This window comes from Neofelis nebulosa, chromosome 11, assembly GCF_028018385.1.
Source record: "Neofelis nebulosa isolate mNeoNeb1 chromosome 11, mNeoNeb1.pri, whole genome shotgun sequence".
Lineage (NCBI taxonomy): Eukaryota > Metazoa > Chordata > Mammalia > Carnivora > Felidae > Neofelis > Neofelis nebulosa.
In genome coordinates, this window is record NC_080792.1 from 86,098,128 (window position 1) to 86,119,087 (window position 20,960).

Here is a 20,960-nt window from a genome sequence, read left to right on the forward strand (position 1 = left end):
CAGAGTGTAGATGGGAAGATAAAATTAAGGCAACGAATGTTAAGTGTTTCACACAGTGTCTCGCACAGTAGTATTATTATTATGTGCTTTGTGCTCTCTCTACAAATATCTACCAAATTAATGTGTTGTTACAGGTATTTTGAAGATTCCCATGAATTTCCAGTAGATAAAATATCAGCCTTAATTATAGAAATTAATAAATCCAGAATATTAACAAATATTCAAATGTGAATTCCACACCACTGTGCACATGTCCCCTGGCCTCAGTTGCCCATTCCTGCCCCATTCACCCAGACCCTTGAATCAGATGTAGCCCCTCCAGAGAGCCTTAATGTAAAAAAGCCCATTACGAGGGTGCATGGAGTCTGAAGCGATGCTGCATCCAAAAATTGCCATTTATTTATTTTGAATTACCTCTACTTGATGAATAGAAGCTTCATGGCAATAAGAGTACTCAATAGATAATGTTCCTAAATAATGCGTTGATGTGACTTGGGTGAATAATCCAGGGACAGTCATGACATAGGTCCTGATAATACACTGTGTCAACGAATGTAGATGGAAGATGGTATTGCCCTGAAAAATAACTTGGGTTCAGATATTGACCCGAACACAATACATGACATTGATAGCAATGATCCGTGAGAAGAGCTTAAGTACAATTGCTTCGTGAAATGAGAAAAAGCAAACCTGCAGGATATTTTGTATATGAGTTCTTATATCAACGTGTAACCAAAGTACTACAAGCAGTATTGAAATCTGGGTTCCCTCCTCCCAGGTTACTGTTTCTCTAGACCCTGCAGTCCAGTTAGAGCCACTGGAGCTCTCAATTCTCACTTCATCTTTGTCTCTATGAGCCTCTCATTCCCACTCGGTGCTTGAGGTATTTGATGTATTTGACTTCTTCCTCCACTATTCTGTCTTTGGTTATTCCTGTCCTTCACCTGCTACCTCTTATGGTGCAGGCTCTCCTGGGGCTTCTGGTGGTGGAAGCTCCGGATGTGGGGCCTCTGGCGGTGGGACTTCCTGTGGTTGGGGGGCCTCCTCCGGTGGGGAAGGCTTCTCTAGTGGGGGGTCTTCCCGTGGAGCCTCCTCTGGACCCTTCTCTTCAGTATTTGTGGGTTGCTTTTGTAAGGGCTGTGTTATCTCTTTGTCCACAGTAGTCTCTGTGATCTCTGAGATCTCCTCTGAGGAGCCTCCTGTCGTCTCTAGTGACTCAGTTCTAGCCCTAAGGGTAATGGAAAGTATTAAAATGAACAGTAATACTAGAAGGAATCCAGGGAGTATGAAAATTATGCTGCCAAGAGCCCTCATTTGAGTCTTACGTTTAGCAGGACTGCCACTTCCTCCTGCACTTAGATTTTCATCAGTGGATTGTCCGGGGGGACCACTGTCCACACTACCCCCATTTCCTGCAGCTTTGCAGTCAGGGGGTGCATAGCCAGCCTCACAATGACAGTGCCTCAAATTGTTGCAGACTCCTCTCCCATTACACATTTCATTAGGTTCACAGTCGTAATGGAGCACGGCATGATCAATGCAGGAGTAATTCATGCAGACTTTGTGTGGGGCACAAAGAGTGCCGTTATGCACCTCTCCATCATCGGGGATGTCAGTCATGTTATAGGCATCCATGCTCCAGCACCAGTCATCTTTGTGGGGTACCTGGATCAGAGTACGGTGGGGTTTGATTGCTGGTATCCGTCTAATATTTGTACATATAAGTTTCCCACAAAATATATGATCATCAGAGCAATTAACATACTTTGTCCTAGACGAGGCCCACAAGCCACAGTTCCCGAACCGGTCTCCTTTGGTGTTCATGGAAATATAACAGTGTTCTGGGGCAGACCTTGCAGGAGACCCATATATATCCACACATTGATTATCAGGGTTCTTACACCGGCCGCCAAAACAATAGTGAATTCTGTCACACAATGTGCCATCTTGCTTATAGCGATCTATGGGGCATTCTCCGGAGGTACCATCACAATATTCAGGGAGGTCACACTCTCCAAGAGCAGGACGACACATGAATCCCTTTTCTGCAAATCCACATGTTTCATTACAGCAGGGTCCAGGACTACACTTTGCATTTTCCTTCAGCCTACATGTTTGGTCACAGCACCGGTGATCACCACAGTCAGGTGCGCAGTCACACTCCTCATTGTCCTCCAACACACCATTTCCACACTCTGCATTCCTACGCAGGCGATGTTGGGGCCGAGGCTTGTTAAATAGGCAGCCCCCTTTGTGTTCCCGGAGGAACTGGTAGAAGTAATCAGAGCTGCAGTTGCTGAAGCCACCTTCTTTGGTGATAACTTCACGCATGAGGCACAAGCGTTTATCTCTACAAGCGCAGGCCGAGTGGTCGTGCCGAATACCCAAGTTGTGCCCAAGCTCATGGGCCATGAGCGCTGCAAACAGGAGGACGTCTTCATGATGGAAGGACTCAACGGCTGCCGCAAAGCCTCTTGAACAGGCACCACTGAGAAATGCCTGTCCCACGTGTCCTTCAGGATGATGTCCAACGATCATGTGGGCAACATCGTGCTTCACGCGACGGGAGAGCTTCTCCTGTCTCCAGCTGTTGAAATTCCCGAGTGTAACTTGCAAGTCCGCCGGGACTTCTATGAGGTCCCCCTCGGTCCAAATCTCCATTCCAGCCAGCACCACCTCTGTGTTTATCCCCCTGGTGAAGCTGTTGGCCAGAGCGGTGATGTCCATGACCCTCTGGACCGTCTCACTGACGTCACTGCCCCACATTTGGAACCGCTGGTTGTTTGACCACGACGAACATCTCCACGTACTTGGTGTGTGACCAAAAGGAGGACGGTGCCTGTGGACTGTGAGGCTTCCTGCTCCCCTGCTGCCGGCTGGCAGGCGCCACTTGGCTGCCTTTGGAAGTGACCCCACAGGAGACTCGAGCTTGGTGTGCCATCGTGTACAGCACATGTTCAGAGCGTTTCGAAGCGTCCTTGGGCTTAATGCCATAGGGTTTCCCCTCCTTAATCAGGATGCCCCTGAGGCCTGAACAGGTGTTGAGAGAAACAAAAGAACCCGGGACTCCTTCTATGTAGCCTTCATAGTGACAGTCATGTGAGATGAAAGGCATTTCTTGCCCCAGGACGCCACTGTGGTAGCTGAAGACTGGAAAGTTCTTCACAAAAAAGTCTCTCTTCGCCTTCAGGTGAATCATCCATTTCTGGCCCTGCATTAAGAGCATATAGGATGCCTTTTCCACTGGGTCTTCCCTTCCCTTGACTGTCAGGCTCTTGGGGATGACCGTTTCATAAGAAGAGTAATATACAGATCCCAGGTCACAGTACATGCTTGGCAGGAAAATCACCAACAGCAGCACAGTCCCCAATCTGACACACGAGGGTTCTGGCACTTGCCCCAGCCTCAAGTTCCTCTTCTGCTGAGCCCAAATCTGAAACTTTACCTTACCCTCTTTCGAGGCCCCTTGGTTTTTCCATGATGACAGTATAGAGGCAGGGTGTCTCAAAGAGGCTGCCACTGAAACAGCCATTGTGAATCAGTTGGCACTGCAGGGCTTCCGTCCTACAGCAGCAGCTCTGCCTAGCATGTTGAGCCTCAGAGACTCAAGTATCAGCCCCAGATCTGGGCTGGCTCCCTTAGGGATGGCTGCTGTCCAGCTCTTGGGTGACAGACTTAGGGACTGTATTTCTACTTGCTCTTGGCCTTTTCTGGTTCCCTTACCATATGACTTCCTTCCAACAGCAGTCGCTTTAACGTTCCTTGGGTAAGTTCCCTTTGTCCTCACAGAGAGATGCCATGTGGGCAGACTGTAATGATCCAGCCAGTACTATAACTCAGGCAAATTATCCTTATTCTCAACCCAGGCCACACTACTCCTGATATCCGTTAATCTGTTCATTCTTTGAAATCCAACATTCTGGCAGGAGGTTGGGGGGAGGGGACAGGGATCCTTTGGGGATCTCTGAACAGGACAAAGTTCTCTGTTGCCCATGCCTCCCGTCCCCATTTCTGTAGCGTTCAGGATACTGTTTCGCAGCCCAAGCCTCCTTTGTCAGCCTTTGTTCATTACACATTCAGTTTAGACATTTTATATCTTCATATAAACATATTTTTTTCTGCTATGAAGTTTTCCTAATGCACATATTAAGTGACAAATGAAATGAGCTCAGTTTTACCATGGAAATATGTGAGGAGGATCAACATTCAGTTCCTCCCAACAGACCCAACACAAAAAGAAACTAAGTAGGTATCTAGTTACCATTCCACCAAGAAAATAAAAACTGGAGTCTGTAAGAATTTTTTTGAAGATTTCTTCACTCTTTTCACTAAAATTGAACTGTACTGTCTGTGTAAGTCTTTGGATTTGGTTTTGTGTCAATTTCCTGGGGTATTTTGCAGTACAAAATCGAAAGGGAGAGAAAGCACTATCCACATTCTTTGCATAGTTATTCTCCTGTGCATTCTAAGATGAACTAAAATAAGACCGTACTTTTTTTTATCTTGTATAGAAATTATTTTATATCAAGTCAAACGTTTACAATATAAAACCTTTGAAGTAAGGGTTATGACTACAACTAACACTCAACAATGGAGATATGCCCTATCTAGTTCAAAAAGGAATGGTTCGGTACCACAAGATCTCAGATGTGAGCAGGAGAGCAGGTCACCTCAATTATATTTCATTCCTAATACAGATGATAAAATTTATCATTAGCATCTGGCATCATTAGCATCTAGCAAATATTAAGAAATTTATAGCAAATAAGGTAAGATGATTTCTAGCTAGATTTCTTCTTTTATATAAGAGAAGAAAGCCTCTTCCAATTATATAATTTGGAAATTAATACAAACTTAAGGTATTTCCCTGTATTTTAACCAAACATGTAAGACAAATTGAGTCATTTTGTGGGATAAAAGAACCAAATCAATAATAAAAGAACACTACTACTTTTTAAATAAATAGAAATATAATTAAAGCTAAGTGTATCCAAGTTTTCAGTTTTTAAATTGAAACACATTTTCTTTAATACATACACATATACGTGTTCACAGACAAGGTCTGATTTAGATCATTTGAGTTCTTTAAGCAATAATCCCTTCAATTTGTTCTTTCTCACATGAATACAACAAACTCTTCTTAAAAAGTTATCTATTTAGAGAAAAAAAATTTTTCACTTCTTAAGTAGGCTCTATGCCCAATGTGGGGCTTGAGCTCATCACACAAGATCAAGAGTGGCACACTCCACTGGTGAGCCAGCCAGGTGCCCCTAAAAAGCGTACCTATTTCTAGCTTTAAAAAGCTATCCTCCTATGTTTCAGACAGGTATCTGACAGGTATTTTCCTATGCTGATACACTTAACCGGAAAGATACACAAATTGTTTTACATCAAGCAGATTTATAACTATGTTAAAGTCTATAGGCATTTGAGTGGTAATGATTTTAGTTAAACAGAGGGTTAGCAAGTCACGTGGGAAAACTGGAGACTCTAACCTCCTGCCTACAAGAACTCTTCTTACAATGTGAACTGCCTGCAGGTAGAGGCATTTAGAGGTAGGAAGAGACGAAGCTGATTTTGTTTCACATCCAGTTACATGTGAAATTTGCTTTATTAGGAAACCTGACTGGCATATACCAAAACAGAATTTGCTACTGGCCTACAAACCCCACAAACGAAATTCCACTTTGAAGACCACAAACAGTGCTGCGTCCTTTGGGAACTAGTGTTCTGTCAGGGGTCCAAAGTAAGACCCACTTTTGCATTACAACAGCCAGACTGTCCTCCAGGGTATTCACCAGCTTCCAGCATGGAGCTCTCTCATGTGGGCATATGTGGACGCAGCGCTTCTTTTGGGGGCCAGACTAATTCGGCCCGGTGTGACTAACATGTGGGCAACTGTTGCTTAGAGTAAAAGGAAGCACTATTGTGGATGTCCTTTTAGATCATGCCTAAAATTCACCACATGCTAAAGGAAAAAAAAAATCATCCAGAGCCTTTGGAAGGTACCCTAATAACAAATCGAGAAGTTAATGGTAGACTGGGCATACCAGTATTTACTCTGAAAAAAAAGAGTAACAAAGTTAACTATGGCCTGCCTTCCTCCAGCCAATACCTCTGCCCTGAGAAAAACAACAGGTGAAGATTCATTCTGTTCTTCTAGAAATAAGTGCAGCATTTTTCCTGATTGCAGTAAGCGATTTGTAAGACTGCATTTCACTAAAAAAAACAATAACTTAATTCAACCCTTAATTCAACTCTCAGCTAAGTCTTCTGGTCAATAAATAAGAAAACATTTTGTTTTTCTCTGCTGCCTAACTCTTCGATTTTGCCGTATTTAAAAGCACTGAATTCTCCTTACAGGGTATCCATTTATAACAGTTATTAGGCACCTAAGATTAGGGAGCCTTACCGTAAAAAGTATCTATTACCCAATATGACAAGGTAATCCTTATAAGATGCTTTGTGTTTTTATCATGTATTTCCAGTCACTCACATACATGTGATGCGTACTAACCAAATGTCATCCTGAGGACATGCTCAGCAAAGTGGACAAATCATAAGAAAAGAAGTGAGCTCTGTGAGGTCAATTTTGATCGAAGAGAATGTGACAGGACAAAAGTGAAGAACTGCACCTGCGACCATCTTCCTCTGCTCTGTGAATGGGGAGTTTGCCTGTTAGCCCTTCTATTTACCAACACAGACACCCGCGAAAAACTGCCAAACACACAAAGAAATAACGGTTTGTTATGGAAGCTCGTGTCCACAACAGAAAACTAAAAAAGCATCCAGCCTTGTTTTCCATTCAAACGGTTGATCTCTGGCCGAAAACCACCCTTCCTGAAAATGAAGGGCACTGAACGAAATAGACGTAGCCTGGGGATGCCAACATGAAGCGCAGGCTGAAATATCAGAGAGTAAAAGGGCAGCTTTAGAAGAAAAAACTGGACCATTTTAGATGCTAATCCAGTAGTCTAGTTTACATGATATGTAACTTTCTCAGAAAAATTATCTGATAAAAAGGGCCAGGAGAACAGAAAAATGGAAGCAGCAGCAACAGAGCTTGGTGAGGCCTGTGGGGAAGGGAAGAGGACTGAGCAGGACCTCAGAGGAGCAGAATGAAGCTCTGGTTCCACATGAAAAGAATAAACTCGAAATCTTGTTAGATGTAAGAAACCCCCCATACCTTTGAAAAGATCTGACCCAAAAAAAAGAGAAATGTTACCACTTTTCTCTAAGGAATTAGGGACAAGAGGGGCGCCTGGGTGGCTCAGTCGGTTAAGCGGCCGACTTCGGCTCAGGTCACGATCTCGCGGTCCGTGAGTTCGAGCCCCGCGTCGGGCTCTGGGCTGACGGCTCAGAGCCTGAAGCCTGTTTCAGATTCTGCGTCTCCCTCTCTCTGACCCTCCCCCGTCCATGCTCTGTCTCTCTCTGTCTCAAAAATAAATAAACGTTAAAAAAATTAAAAAAAAAAAAAAAAAGGAATTAGGGACAAGAGAAATGACGCCTCAGCTCCTTGCCTCTTCTATCATGGGAGTTGGCATCCTGTGGGTTCCAGCAGGCAGTCTGCAATATGGATCCACAAAAATCTGTTTGGCACCAGAGCTAATCTACCGATGGTGCAGAAAGCAAATACACAGGGTGAGTGAGACCAGATTCCACAGTACTTGATTCAAATGTTTACTGAACTGACAGGTCAGTATCGTCGGCCCTTTGTCTATCACTGACAAATGGTTTTTGTATACTTTATTACAAATAAAACAATCTTGTTGACAATACCATCTACCATCTTACAAACATATGAGAAAACAGTCCTAGAGTAATAGTATATCTCTAGGAACTGAGCTTTTCTTACAAACAAATGAACTATACTATGAGTAAGTTCTGTATTTAAATCTATACAGCGTCTTTAAGTAATGTGGAAATGAAATTATGATTTATTAATTTACATAAAAATTACTTTATACATTAAAGAATAATTTTTCAAATTGTTAAAAAAAAAGTCTGAAGCCGTCATTATTGGGATTCATGGGACATGGTTTGTTCTTCTATCACTTGCTTCACAATTTCTGCCAGTTTTAGTCGATCCACTTTATCTGTGAATCCACGACCTGAAATGCACACAAAAAAAGGTCAGTCTCCAAATGTTTGGAGTGAGATTGTTAACAGGGATCCAGTAAGGTACCCAAGGGGTGTGAGACTGGGGCTCTGCAGTGTGGAATCTGCAGCACAAAGTTCATCTGAACTCTGGAAAGCAAGTGAGAGGGCTGGACGTCCATGCCTGTGCAGTTAAGCAGGACTAACCCCATCCCAGAGTACTCCACTCACTTTCTAGCCTCACTTCCCCTCAAAACAGCCCCAGCTCAGCCCCCAGACATCCTCCAGGTTCCACATGTAATGACTTCTCCGCGTTCATGGAGAAAGGGAGAAGTAAGTTTCCTACCATTCCAACTGAAGCTTTGCAGAGTATCTCTTAGGAGTTTGCATTCCCGGTTATACTTCCAAGCCTCCTGCATTACTTCATTCAGCTTTTCATCTTCATTCTCTCCTATTAATAAAGATGAAGAAGAAGTTGCGTTTTCCTGTGGCATCATGGGATGTGAAGTGTCAGAGACGGAAGGACATGATGTCCAGCTTGTTGAGAAGTGGTGAGTTAAGGGGCAAACTTTCACAGACGCTGTTGTTACTACCAGTCCCTACCTTATATGGAGGCCACTTCTGGGCTCTGAACTCTTATTCTGACAGCCTCACACAACTCCTCTCGTGGCCCCAGCGTCTTAGCACTGGGGTGTGGGAAACACGCAGAGTCAGACTCTGCTGCTGAGCAAGAATACCTGGTTAACCTAAGAGACCAAACGACGAAGGGAGAGCAAGGCTGAGGGGGCCACCTCTTTGTCCTAGGCTCATTTCTTACTTTGGAAGCCGCGGTACACCCCGGGAGTTCTCTTAAAACCCAAGAAATCTAGATGGTTTTCTGGTCTACTAGTTGAAGCCTCTCATTCATCTGCTGAGGAGAGTCCATGACACCCCAGTGAGTGTATTAAAAGAAAGCTGTCACTCAAAAGGAGCCATGCACAAGTCACACTCTGCCCATGATACAAGTAGCGGCAGGGGTCACTTCCGAACTTGGGAGGTATTCTCTTTATATCCACAAGTTAATGACGGCCTTTACTCTAAAGGCTCCGGAAACGTTCCTGACCTTCACAAGCTGATCCTGACCCTGTCCCCGTTTTCCGTTCTCCATCTTCTATCCTGTGCCCTCGTTAACAAACTAAGAAAACACAAAACCGCATGCTGCACCAGACGCGGGCAATTATACGCCAACTAGCAGTTTCACAGAAAACCAAAAGGGGGACGAAACTTACCACCTTTCTGAGTTCCCACTGCCTTCTCTTTTTAGTGGGCACAGATTTATACATATATAAAATTACATAATAACTTATATAAATTTATAATTTAAATAATTTATATAATTATTTTCTTACAACACAAAGATGAAACAGACAGCCTCAAATTAAACCACTCCTTCTGCCATGTGCATGTGAGCACGTGCACACACACACACTCACACTCACACACACGGAACATTGGTAAATGGCGTGACCTTTACCAGCCTGGGGGAGAATACACTGAGCAATCACATCTCGGAGCTTTTCCAAGGCAACATTTGAATCCTCGGCTCCATTTTCACGGTCGTGGATATAAACACCGTCCTTTGGCTTGGTGCTTTAAAAGTTTGGGAGAGAGGTAATAACAAGGTGAAACCTCAAAAACCAACTCTCCACAGCTGTTTACTCTAAAGATAAGGCAGCACATTTTTCAGATAAATGATTAACTATAGAGTGTCTCCACCTCCTCATGCTATTTAACAAGCCATCCTTTCCACCCTCCTAAGAGGTAGAAAAAGGGCAGACCCCTGGCTGACCTCTCCCAATCCTGCACTCAGGCACACCAACCATGGAGAATCCACAAAATAAGCTTAGTTACCCGAGTAATTTCCTTTTTCTCAGAATGGGGTTGTTCACAGAGTGCAGGGGTTTGAGGCTGACTTTCAGATCCTGGATTCTCATGTTGGCCAACTGTTCTGCATGAGCCTGCTGGATTCCTGCAACCACCGCCTGAATGTAAACACGGTCATCAGTTTTCACACTCACTTCAGGGCACCTAAAGAGCCAATCTAAGAGAGTAGGAAGGAGAAGCTCAAAGAACTAAGAAGGTAGTTTCACTGTTATGCTGGCAGTATACAAATTTTGATAAGCCAGAGCATTCTTCCCCACGGATTGGCAAGCCCAGGGAATACCAGGCAAACCAAGGGCCGTACAACAGCTAGCTCTTCTTCCCTGCGTGTGGACAGAAATGCAAGTAAGAAGTGCTGACAAGACTTATGTTCACAGTCACTGGCAAGAGCAAGTGTAAAGAGAGGCATTCGTGGCCATCAGGGGAAAGGCTGGTAAGCTGCTGCCTGACAAGTCTCCTGTAGTGGCATTTATTCCCACTGCCCCCACAGTGTAGACAATCACTTCAGCCCTGATGGCTCAGAACCCCAACTACTTCGTACGATAAGCATGGTAGATCATCAGAAACTGATCTATACGCCAGTCAGTTAATGTACAATGAGAAATAACTGTCAGTGGACTCTAGAACTTTTGAAGTCTGTGTCTTTGTGACCAGTGCCGGCTCCTACTATGGGCAGACCAATTGAGGAAGCTAAATAATCAGCAGAAAGCTTTCTAAGAACGAGATGATCCCATGTTTATATTTTTAAACAGGACAAACTGTGAGTGTGTGTGTGTGTCTCCACAAAATAAGATCAGTAAGGATACATTAAGCCATAGATTACCTCATCTCTGAAGGGTGAGACTGAGGCCAGGGGAATGAAAAGGAGTTTATGCTTTTTATTTTATATACCTCTGTACTATTTGAATTTCAACAATAAAATTTGATAGTTTTAAAAAGTAGTTCCCTGTTAAGCATGCAATTATATCAGGTAGAGTTTGAACTCACTTAAGGGAACTATAATAGCTGGCCTTGGCTAAACTCCACTGGATCCTCACATCACCCTTATCAGTGATGGCCCAATCAAAAAGATGAGAACAGCTCAAGGTTGTCAGCTCAGACTCCATCTCCTAGGCAGGGCTTAGATGGACACTATCCAACATCCATATATGTGGCCATTTTTCTGTACTTCAGAGTTGGCCAACCTACATCATGACCCCATTATTTCTTCAAAAATGGGAATATATGGTCTGTCACCTTGCAGTTCCATCTTAGAGGCCTAGGGGCCACTCTTTCTCATTAAGAAGATTCTGCATATCCATATTTGGCTTCATTATACACTAAGTCTAAAGTAACTCCAGAAAGCAATCTTATTTCTTCAATCCCAAGATCTTGAGGAAAGCCACACTATAACCCCTATGTGCCGATTTAAATTATCTCAGGATTTTGGGCTGATCAAACCAATTCTGGACTACTGGGCATATTTAAACCAGGAGGACAACGACACAAAATCAGATATGGCCAAGAACTCTGTTCTTTCCAGCTCTTTCTTTCCCATACTCCACCAAAACTAAGGGAAGACTGAAAATTTTTTTCCTATTATTCCCTTACCCTTTCTCACACTTCAACCCCGTGCCTTCTAAGTGGGTAAAACTCACGTCTGCATCACTGCCTTTACCTCTCAACTACACTATAGTCCCACACAACACATTCATTTACATGTCCATCTAAACAGTATCTAAAACCTAAGAGACTTGCCTTGACCTAAACCAGCTTTGTTCCTGATTTCCCTCTATTTGTCAATGGTATCACTAGATATGACCCCCATTGTCCCCTTAATATCTACTAAGTCATCAAAAACTGTAGAAATTTGTCTTAGGAAATATTGAGTCTATTCATATGTCTCCACTTCTCTGCTCCTAGAGTTGCCCCTCAGCTTGCAGATGACTGGAGAAGTCTTAGGTTGGCAAGTCTGCAAGTCTGGCTGACCATCCCTAAATACCTTCCCTGTGGCAAATATCTTCCCCCACATTTACAAAGGCCCCTCAGTTATGCGCTACTAAGACTTAAGCTCCTCTGTGTACTTTCAAAGCCTGGCCCTGCCACAGATGTCTCCCGGACTTCCCATTAATAAGCTAGGTGATTTTTCCCACTCAGGCACTTCGGTCTGTAATTGTTCGCTCCTGGTGTTCCCCACACTTGGGCACTTATGCTGTCTGCTCATATTCTTTGAGGCAGCTCATGGCTAAACCCATGAACCGGTTAAAAACTGCCATGCAGTAATTAAAATATGGGAGGGTTGCCTTCTCTTTGGGAACTCTTCCCTAGTTACACCCCTTCAAAGATGTTCTCTTTTTCTGAATTCCCACAGCATTCATAGAAAATGTAGCATGCAAAGCTCTGATGTCTGAAATGTTCCCTCCCTGTTTCAGGTAAATTGATCTTTCCAACCAGTCTTGTTTAAACCCCTCAGGGGAAGGGAGGGTGTCTCACAGTACTATGTGCCCCTCAACCCCACAGCACAAATATGAAGGATTTAGTGTGTATTCACTGGGCCCTGATCTGGTCTTTTATGCAAAGAAGCTTTTATTTCAGACCCTGACTTTCAGGAAAGCAGGGACACCTCTCTGGTAAAGACTGAGTTCCCTGTATTGCTCCGCTTTGAGCCCTCGCTGAACTTTGTCCCAGCATTCCTTCTCAACAAAGCCTTTTTGGTGAACAAAGTAAGCATCATTCAAAACCTTATCCATCATCAGTTGAGCAGAGGGTAGCACATTATCCAAGGCCTCTGTCGAGTTGAGCCATGGGTGGTCCAACACGCCCTCGATGGTGAGTCTTTCCTCTGGTTTGACCTTTAAGAGCCTGTGGAGAAAAGGCCAACAGGGTGCTGTGCATAGTTGCTTCCAGAAGGCCAGGAAGTTCCTGGGTCTGGTTCTTACCAGCTCCGGCTTCTGACTTTCTACAAACTCCTACAAGCTTAGGCTTTCCATCTGCAGGAAGGGGTGGGGTTCTAGTCCCTAGCCACTAGTTGTGAGGGCACTGTTATCCTTTGCTAGTCCTTTCTATACTAGACAGAGTGAGATAAAAAAGACAGGAAAAGGCTTAATCCAGTGATACTTCAGACTGAGTTCTAGGTTCAATAAGCCCACATACAGCTTATAGTTCCTGAGACTTGAATGTCCACATTCATGTTTTCTAGGACAGCAGGCTCCAATTTCCAAATGGGACTCAAAGTGCTCTTTTGGCTGACAGTGGCTACAAAGAGGGTCATTTAGTAATGAAAATCCAGGTTGCTATTTGTGATAAAACTGACAGATGTAACCATATGAACCCTTTATTCCAAAAACATTCAAAAGCTAAAAATTTAGAGTTTCTGAGAGGGGAAGGCATTTCCTTCTAAGCTGAATGTATTGCTATGTACCATCTACATTTTGATCGTACTTCTTTACATCTTGTCTGTTCACGCTGATGCAATTCTTAGCTCACTTCAGCATGTTTCCTAGGCTTTTTACAGCCCCTCCTTCCAACTACATATCCTCCCACTATAAATGTCAGAGTCAGGACAACACGTGGACTTGCTCTTTCAGGTTCTCTGCAACCTCTGGGTCATTCTGAACAAACAGCTTCAGATTCTAAAGAAAGGATTACTTAGAAAAGAATCCAAGGGGCGCCTGGGTGGCTCAGTCAGTTAAGCATCCGACTCTTGATTTCAGCTCAGGTCATGTATGATCTCACGGTTTGTGGGTGTGAGCCCTGCATCGGGCTCTGCATTGACAGTGCGGAGCCTGCTAGGGAATTTTTTCTCTCCCCCTCACTCTGCCCCTTCCCCCGCCTCAAAAAAAAAAAAAAACAAACAAACATAGGGAAAAGAAAGAAAAGAAAAGAAAAGAGAAAAGAAAAAAGAAAAAGGAAGATAAAAATCCCGAAGCTGAAAGAAGATAATCAATGTCACTCTAGGGACAGGAAATATATTCTACAGAACTGACAAAGAACCACTTAGAGGATACTGATGTTTTGGTTAAGTAGCTGAGAATACAGTGTGGAAACAGCATGGGAAGACAAATGATGCTGTAAACATTGCCTCTGCCCTCCGCCCTCCTAAGAAGTTTTACTTACAGATTTTAGAAACTAGTCCCTCTTTATATACATAGATCCTTAACCAGTGGGATAAGCTCACTTTTGAAAGGGAGTAATCTCCACAGAGAAATGGCTGTGGTGTCAGGAGACAGCTCCCGGGCACTGCCCCGTTAATGCCTATCTTCATTGCATTACAGATGAAGAAACTGAAACCAAAAGAGGGAAAATTGCTCAGTGAACACAAAGCAGTAGGAATGCTGGAAGAGTGCCCAAATCCCAGGCAACTGGGCCTCCCACACAGGCGGGCAGGAAAGGCAAATACACCTCAAATTTAGGTCTGACTTCTTACCTAGTCCTTCAGCTACCAAAGGACTCTGTCAACTCTCCCTCACCCACTCACTAGGACTAAATCTTCTAAATCTATCTCAGCAGTGGGGAGTCTAGAGGCCTACACAATCAGCCGCATACCCCCAGCAGCCAAAGAATGAAAAGCCAAAGTGTCATTGTCATCTTAGCCCCTGAGTTCAGTTCCTGATGCCACGTCTTTTCCACATGACTGGCTAACATGCAGGAAGGGCACACCACAGGGCTTACCACTTAAGGTCCTAAATTAATGTTCACAGAGACAGTAGCTACCGAGGGACCTGGGTTCACATCCCTGAGGGCAAATTCTAAGAATGCAGCAGGTGGGAGCAAAGCTCCATTTTCATCAAGGTGGAAATGCAGAGCTCTCATCTCAGACCGCAGGGATGAGAATTCTATGATGTGCAAACAGGAAGGAACATGCCTGGGAAACCAATGACTTTTCCCTTGTGCTCCACCACCTTAGGCCTCCTTGGCCTCCCCACCCTGCAGCATGGGGACTCACTTCCTCACAACATCTTTGGCCATCTCCGAGATCTGGCTCCACTCTTCTTCTGGGAACTCAAAACTGCCCGTCATGATCTTTCTCCGCATATCCTTTGGGATAGTCCGGCTGTGGTGTTTGGAGTAAAAAGGAGGGTATCCACATAACATCACGTAGATAATCACCCCTAGGGACCACAGGTCACAGCTCTGAAAGGAAAAAGAAAATAGTCACTTATGAGCAGAGGTACAGCCCCAAAATAAAGCCCCCAGGACCAGCCCAGAGACAGCCCCTAAAATACACAGGCTGGTATCTCCAAAAATCACTTAACAGAGACTGGAAAAGTTTCATGAAGTCTTAAGGGAACTAACCTTTCTCTCCATATGTTTTATATGCCACCACTGCTACATATATACACACCAGCACACAAGGCCAGTCTAGGGTGAAATAAACAGTCAGTTTTATTCTCATTGCTCAGGCCCAAGCTACTAGCTGAGCCTTGGGTACAGGTGTACGACACTTCATCTCCAGCTACAGACGTAACAGATACAAACCAGCTGGTTGGGAAACATGTGCTAGGTCAACCTGGGCAAGGTTGAGGGTACAGGAACCAAGTAGCTAGGACACAGGCAGGTTGACCCTATAATACAGCACAAGTCATTTCATCAAAACCCAAAGCAGTTTGACACAGATCAGAAAGAGCCAGTAGAGGAAGAACAGGAGGTCTAAAAGCATTCCTTTGATGACTCATTGCACCCATGTGCCAGACCATACACCATTCTTGGGGAAGATCTTCGGAAAGAAAGAAAATTGCCACCAACTACTTTGTCTGTAGGTGTTAAGGTGCCTTCATGGGCAATAGTCACAACATGATCGTTAATAAAACACTCCTAATTTAGTTAAATGCAGCTCTACCTGCCTCAGAACCTGGGTCCTCAGAGGCTCCAATTCAAGCCTGTCTTGAATTGCAGGACAAAAGCAGTGTCTGCCTGACAGAGGCAGCCCAGGGAGCCTGCCACTGAGGCCACATGCTCTCGCCATACCACAGCTGCGTCCTGCTGAGAAAAGCTTAGAAAATGGGGTGTCTCAGGTACTCCCACCCATGTTTTGGCATCATACTAATGGGTATTCGTACATGGCATGACCCATGCTATAGAACATAATTAAAAAATTATAGAAGTGAAAGGAATCTTAAAAATAATTCAAATCCCTCCCTTTCCACATGACGAAACTGATACTACTTTTTAAAATTGAGGCTGATAGGGGCGCCTGGGTGGCTCAGTCGGTTAAGTGTCCGACTTCAGCTCAGGTCACGATCTCGCAGTCCGTGAGTTCGAGCCCCGCGTCGGGCTCTGGGCTGATGGCTCAGAGCCTGGAGCCTGCTTCCCATTCTGTGTCTCCTTCTCTCTCTGCCCCTCCCCCGTTCATGCTCTGTCTCTCTCTGTCTCAAAAATAAACGTTAAAAAAAATAAAATAAAATAAAATAAAATTGAGGTTGATATGTTTAACTTCTAAAAATTTAATTGTATCTTATATTTTTGTGAAAATATTATTTGCAAGTGTAGCATTCAGTGTTCATGTAGTTGCCAATATAAAGATTCTCTCTAGACGAACTTATATACACGTTCAAAAGTAATGTTTATTATTCAAAAGCTGTTTATTATTTCAATATGCTACTCACGTACAGTGCATCATTTTTATGAATCCCATGCTAATTCATGAACACCACAGGGTTTACGAAATGGAACAGGAAAAGAAGAAAAAAATAGCACCAGAAAATAATATATCACACAAGAATTCACTGCATTCATGCTGAGATTTTAGCAAGTGGATCAATGTCATCTGAGTGCTTCTACCCCTCACTTCCTGCCTGCATCAAGAAGCAGGAAGCAGTTTCTGAGTCTGATGCCGTAATCAGCACAGCCCTCAAACCGTCACCCCATAAGAGCAGAGCTGCCTGTGGTTTTGAGTCTGTAAGACCAAGATGTGGAGCAGTAATTACTTGGGGACTGACGAGTGTTAATCATGAAAGTAGATGTTCAAGGTTCTGGTTACACTGTGCCAGTGACAGTGCGAAGCACACGGTCATGAGTGGCAGAGGTCCCTGTGTGTTCTTTCATACGTATGTCTGTGTGTACATGTGTGCAGACACTATAGGAATACGTGGCACCCTCTAAGGTGTGGGACCCAAGAAGAGCTGGCCTACTGCCTTTTTACCACACCCAAGTCCTTCTCTGTCATCTACATTCAGCCATGAGTCCCCAAGCAGCATCATTTTTTTTTCTGATCTACTCAGTGACTCCAGGACCTGTTTTAAAAGGCCCTAATATTCTTGTGCTTTAGAGCAGAGATCCTGATGCCTAGACTACAGACTGAGAACTGTGATAGTACCAGGAACACATGCTGTGTGTCACAGACACTGTTCTAAGTTCACTATTTTTGGGTAAGAAAGAATGGCCATGGAACATTCTCAGAAACGGCCTCCACCTCAAAAAAGCAAGACAACCATGTCTTTTAAATGTGGTCAGTGGACTATACAGTTACCCGAATAAATAACCTACAGGCAACCACCGCCCTTGGTTCCTGCTGCAAAACCTCAATTGCTAAGAACCTTATTTCATATTTCATCAGACAAAAACTTGAATTCCAAGTACTCTTCTGCATGTGTGGCTGCTGCCAGCTTTTTGGGCAGGAATATTATTAAGGGATAAGAATGGAATTGGCCACATTCCCAAAGAGCCACAAACACCTCACAGAAGAGGGGCTACACCTGAGGGGTGAAGGCAAGTATCTCTTCCCCTACCTTGTTGTAAGTGTAGGGTGTTGGTGAGGTAGGTATGATGCCAGATTTCTCCTTCTGATGCCTTCTCTGCGCCTCCAGTACCTGTCAGAGTCAGACCAAAGGGGACAATTTATTGAAAACCACAGCAACGACCTACAACTTGAGAAAGAATGCTGGAAGGCTGAAGAGGGTAGACACTGGTGGTCAATAATTAAAAACAACAACAACAACAACTTCTGTAAAACACAAATTGTCAAAAACCTTTTACCCCTCTTACAACCGACAATTTATCAGTATTTGTCCAGGTCAAGGACATGAAGATCAAGTCCTTAAAAGAGACTGAACTCTTCTTCCTGCCCATCGAGGTATCTGAGATCATGTATTTTTCCTGGAGACACGGACATTCCCTTATGCCTATATAAAAGCAGACCAGCGCTGGCCAGTGGATCAGGTTTGAGGTACTTGTTGCCATCAAGGACTATAGCAGTCATGTAGGTCTGGGTGTTAAGTGTTCCAAAGAGGTAACCATGGGGCCATCATCCTGGCCAAGCTCTCCATTGTCCTGGGCAGGGAGACCCCTGGGGGAACAATACTGGCACACCCCACAGATTACTTGAAAGTGACAGGATGATGCAACTCTGTGCTGGTCTGCTTCCCTTGCACACCCAGACCCCCATGCCCATGAAGCTGCTGATGGCAGGTGTTGATGACAGCTGCCACACCTCGGCCAGGGGCTGCAATGTCACCTGGGGCAACTTGGCCAAAGCAATCTTCGATGTCATCTCCAAGATCTATAGCTGCCTTCCCCCTGACACTCTGGAAAGAGACTGTGTTCACCAAGGCTCCCTGTCAGGAATTCACTGACCATCTTGACCACATCAGAGAGTCTCCATGCAGAGAACTCAGGCTCCAGCTATGGTTACCACACAGTGTTCTTACACAAGAGAAATAAAGCGAATTAATTAAACCTGAAAAAGAAAATACTGTTTATAATAGCACAAAAAACAGTAAGGATAAATCTAACAAAGATGGGAAAGACCTATACACTGAAAACTACACAAATGTTGCTAAGAAAAACTAAAGGCAAAAATAAATGGAGCAATACAGCCTGCTTATGGGTCGGAAGGCTCGGTATTGTTTGGGTGTCAGGGCCCCTACATTGAACCATACTTCTAAAAGAACCCTAGTCAAAATTCCAACAAGCTTTTTTGTAGAATTTAACAGCTGACTCTAAGTTCATATGGAAATGTAAAGCAATTAAAATAGCTAAAACAACTATGAAAAAGAACAAAGTTGGCTAACACTACCTTATTTTATATTATTCAACGTTTTTTTTTTTGTTTTTTTGTTTTTTTTTTGGGACAGAGAGAGACAGAGCATGAACGGGGGAGGGGCAGAGACAGAGGGAGACACAGAATCGGAAACAGGCTCCAGGCTCCGAGCCATCAGCCCAGAGCCTGACGCGGGGCTCGAACTCACGGACCGGACCACGAGATTGTGACCTGGCTGAAGTCGGACGCTTAACCGACTGCGCCACCCAGGCGCCCCTACCTTATTTTATATTATTATAAAATAATTATTATATTATATAGCTATTATAAAGTCACAGTAATCAAGACAGTACAGTACTTGTTAAAGACAAGCAGATCACTGGAACAGAACAGATAATCCAAAATTAAACCCACACATGTACATTCAACTGAACATTGACAAAGGCTCAAAAGCAATGCAACAAAGAAAAGATAGCCTTTTCAACAAATGGCACCAGAACTGGATACACAAATGCTAAAAAATTAGTGTGGATCCATACTCATGCATTGTACAAAAATTATATCAAAATGGATCACACACCTAAATGTAAAGCCTGAAACTATAAAACTTGTATGAGGAGATCTTGAGTGATCTTGGGTTAGACAAAGATTTCTTACATAGGAGACCAAAAGCTGAGTCCATGAAACATTTTTAAAAATTGATAAATTGGCTTCACCAAAATTAAAATCTTTTGCTCTTCAAAAGACACTGTTAAGAGAATGAAAAGATAAGCCACAGAATGGAAGAAAATCTTTCCAAAGCATATATCTGATAAAGGACTTATATCCAGAATACATAAAGAATTCTCAAATTCGGCAATAAGAAAACAACACAATTTTAAAAATGGGGTGGGGCACCTGGGTGGCTCAGTTAGTTGAGCGACCAACTCTTGATTTCAGTTTAGGTCATAATCTCATGGTCTGTGGGTTTGAGCCCCACCATGTTGGGTTCTGTGCTGACAGCGTGGAGCCTGTTTGGGATTCTCACTCTTCCCCCTCTCTCTGCCCCTCCCCACTCACGCTCTCTCTCTCTCTCTCTCAAAATTAAATAAATAAAAATAATTAAATTAAATTAAAATTAAAATGGGAAAAAGATTTGAACAGATGCTTCACCAAAGAAAATATACAAAAGGCAAAGAAGCACCATGAAAAGATGCTCAACATCATTTAGTCATTAGGCATATGCAAATTAAAAGCACAATGAAATACCACTGCATGCCCACTAAAAACGACTGCCCAGGGCGCCTGATTGGCTCAGTTGATTAAGCATCTGACTCTTGATTTGGGCTCAGATCACAATTTCACAGGTTAATGGGTTCGAGGGTGGAGCCTGCTTGGGATCCTCTCTCTCCCTCTCTCGTTGCCCTCTCCCCCACCTCCCTCAATAAATAAGTTAACTTAAAAATAATAATAAAAGACTGCCCATACCAAATGCTGGTAAGAGTGTGGACACCTTATACTCTCAGACACTGCTGATGTGGATGTAAAATCGTACAACCACTCTGGAACACAGTCAGGTTGTAAATAATGATCTAGCTATTCCACTTCTAGGTATTTATCCAAGAGAAAAGGAAATAATTTTGTACAAAAACTTGTACACAAATGTTTATAAGAGCTTTATTTGTAATAGCCCAAAACTGAAACAACCACATATCCACCAATAGATGAATGGACAAACAAATCAAGATACACCAACATAATGGAATACTTATTAGCAGTAAAAACAACTGAACTATTTACTGATACATGTAACAACATGTAATTACACTGAGTGAAAGAAAACACCCAAAACTGAAAATACTGGATGATGTGCTACTTTACACATAAATCTGCAGAAAATGCAAATAATCTATAATGACAGAAAGCAGATCACTGGTTGCCTGGGAATGAGAGGACAAGAAGAGAGGCAGGGAAAGATTACCAAGGAGTACGCTAAAACTTTTCAGGG

The 20,960-nt window shown here is 43.5% G+C and overlaps 3 protein-coding genes across 13 annotated transcripts in view; 1 reads left to right on the top strand and 2 right to left on the bottom strand.

The window, feature by feature from the left end:
• The window catches only part of TMEM116 (transmembrane protein 116), a 170,662-nt gene that overhangs the window by 122,807 nt on the left and 26,895 nt on the right, over nucleotides 1-20,960 (top strand). For 4 of the 6 annotated variants that reach the window (XM_058691696.1, XM_058691700.1, XM_058691694.1 and 1 more), the window contains one exon: nucleotides 8,561-9,349. The exons of 1 other annotated variant lie outside the window; for it this stretch is intronic. In XM_058691696.1, the coding sequence (XP_058547679.1) occupies nucleotides 8,561-8,824 (264 nt within the window). In that variant the 3' untranslated portion in view covers nucleotides 8,825-9,349. Of the gene's footprint in view, nucleotides 1-8,560; nucleotides 9,350-20,960 lie in introns of those variants that run through there. One more of the 6 variants, XM_058691697.1, reaches the window with a different exon arrangement.
• On the bottom strand, nucleotides 358-7,419 carry LOC131489728 (disintegrin and metalloproteinase domain-containing protein 1-like). The gene is given in 3 exon segments (XM_058691678.1): nucleotides 358-993; nucleotides 1,024-2,784; nucleotides 2,786-7,419. Coding segments are annotated over 3 exon segments (2,547 nt in total). The 5' UTR covers nucleotides 3,533-7,419; the 3' UTR covers nucleotides 358-954.
• Nucleotides 7,668-20,960, bottom strand: part of MAPKAPK5 (MAPK activated protein kinase 5) — a 42,511-nt gene continuing 29,218 nt past the window's right edge. For 4 of the 6 annotated variants that reach the window (XM_058691690.1, XM_058691691.1, XM_058691692.1 and 1 more), the window contains 7 exons: nucleotides 17,724-17,804; nucleotides 14,942-15,129; nucleotides 12,738-12,858; nucleotides 9,988-10,118; nucleotides 9,605-9,726; nucleotides 8,444-8,548; nucleotides 7,668-8,111 (listed from right to left, as the gene is read on the bottom strand). In XM_058691690.1, the coding sequence (XP_058547673.1) occupies nucleotides 8,017-8,111; nucleotides 8,444-8,548; nucleotides 9,605-9,726; nucleotides 9,988-10,118; nucleotides 12,738-12,858; nucleotides 14,942-15,129; nucleotides 17,724-17,804 (843 nt within the window). In that variant the 3' untranslated portion in view covers nucleotides 7,668-8,016. The remainder of the gene's footprint in view (nucleotides 8,112-8,443; nucleotides 8,549-9,604; nucleotides 9,727-9,987; nucleotides 10,119-12,737; nucleotides 12,859-14,941; nucleotides 15,130-17,723; nucleotides 17,805-20,960) is intronic. The other 2 variants (XM_058691693.1, XM_058691689.1) reach the window with 1 other exon arrangement.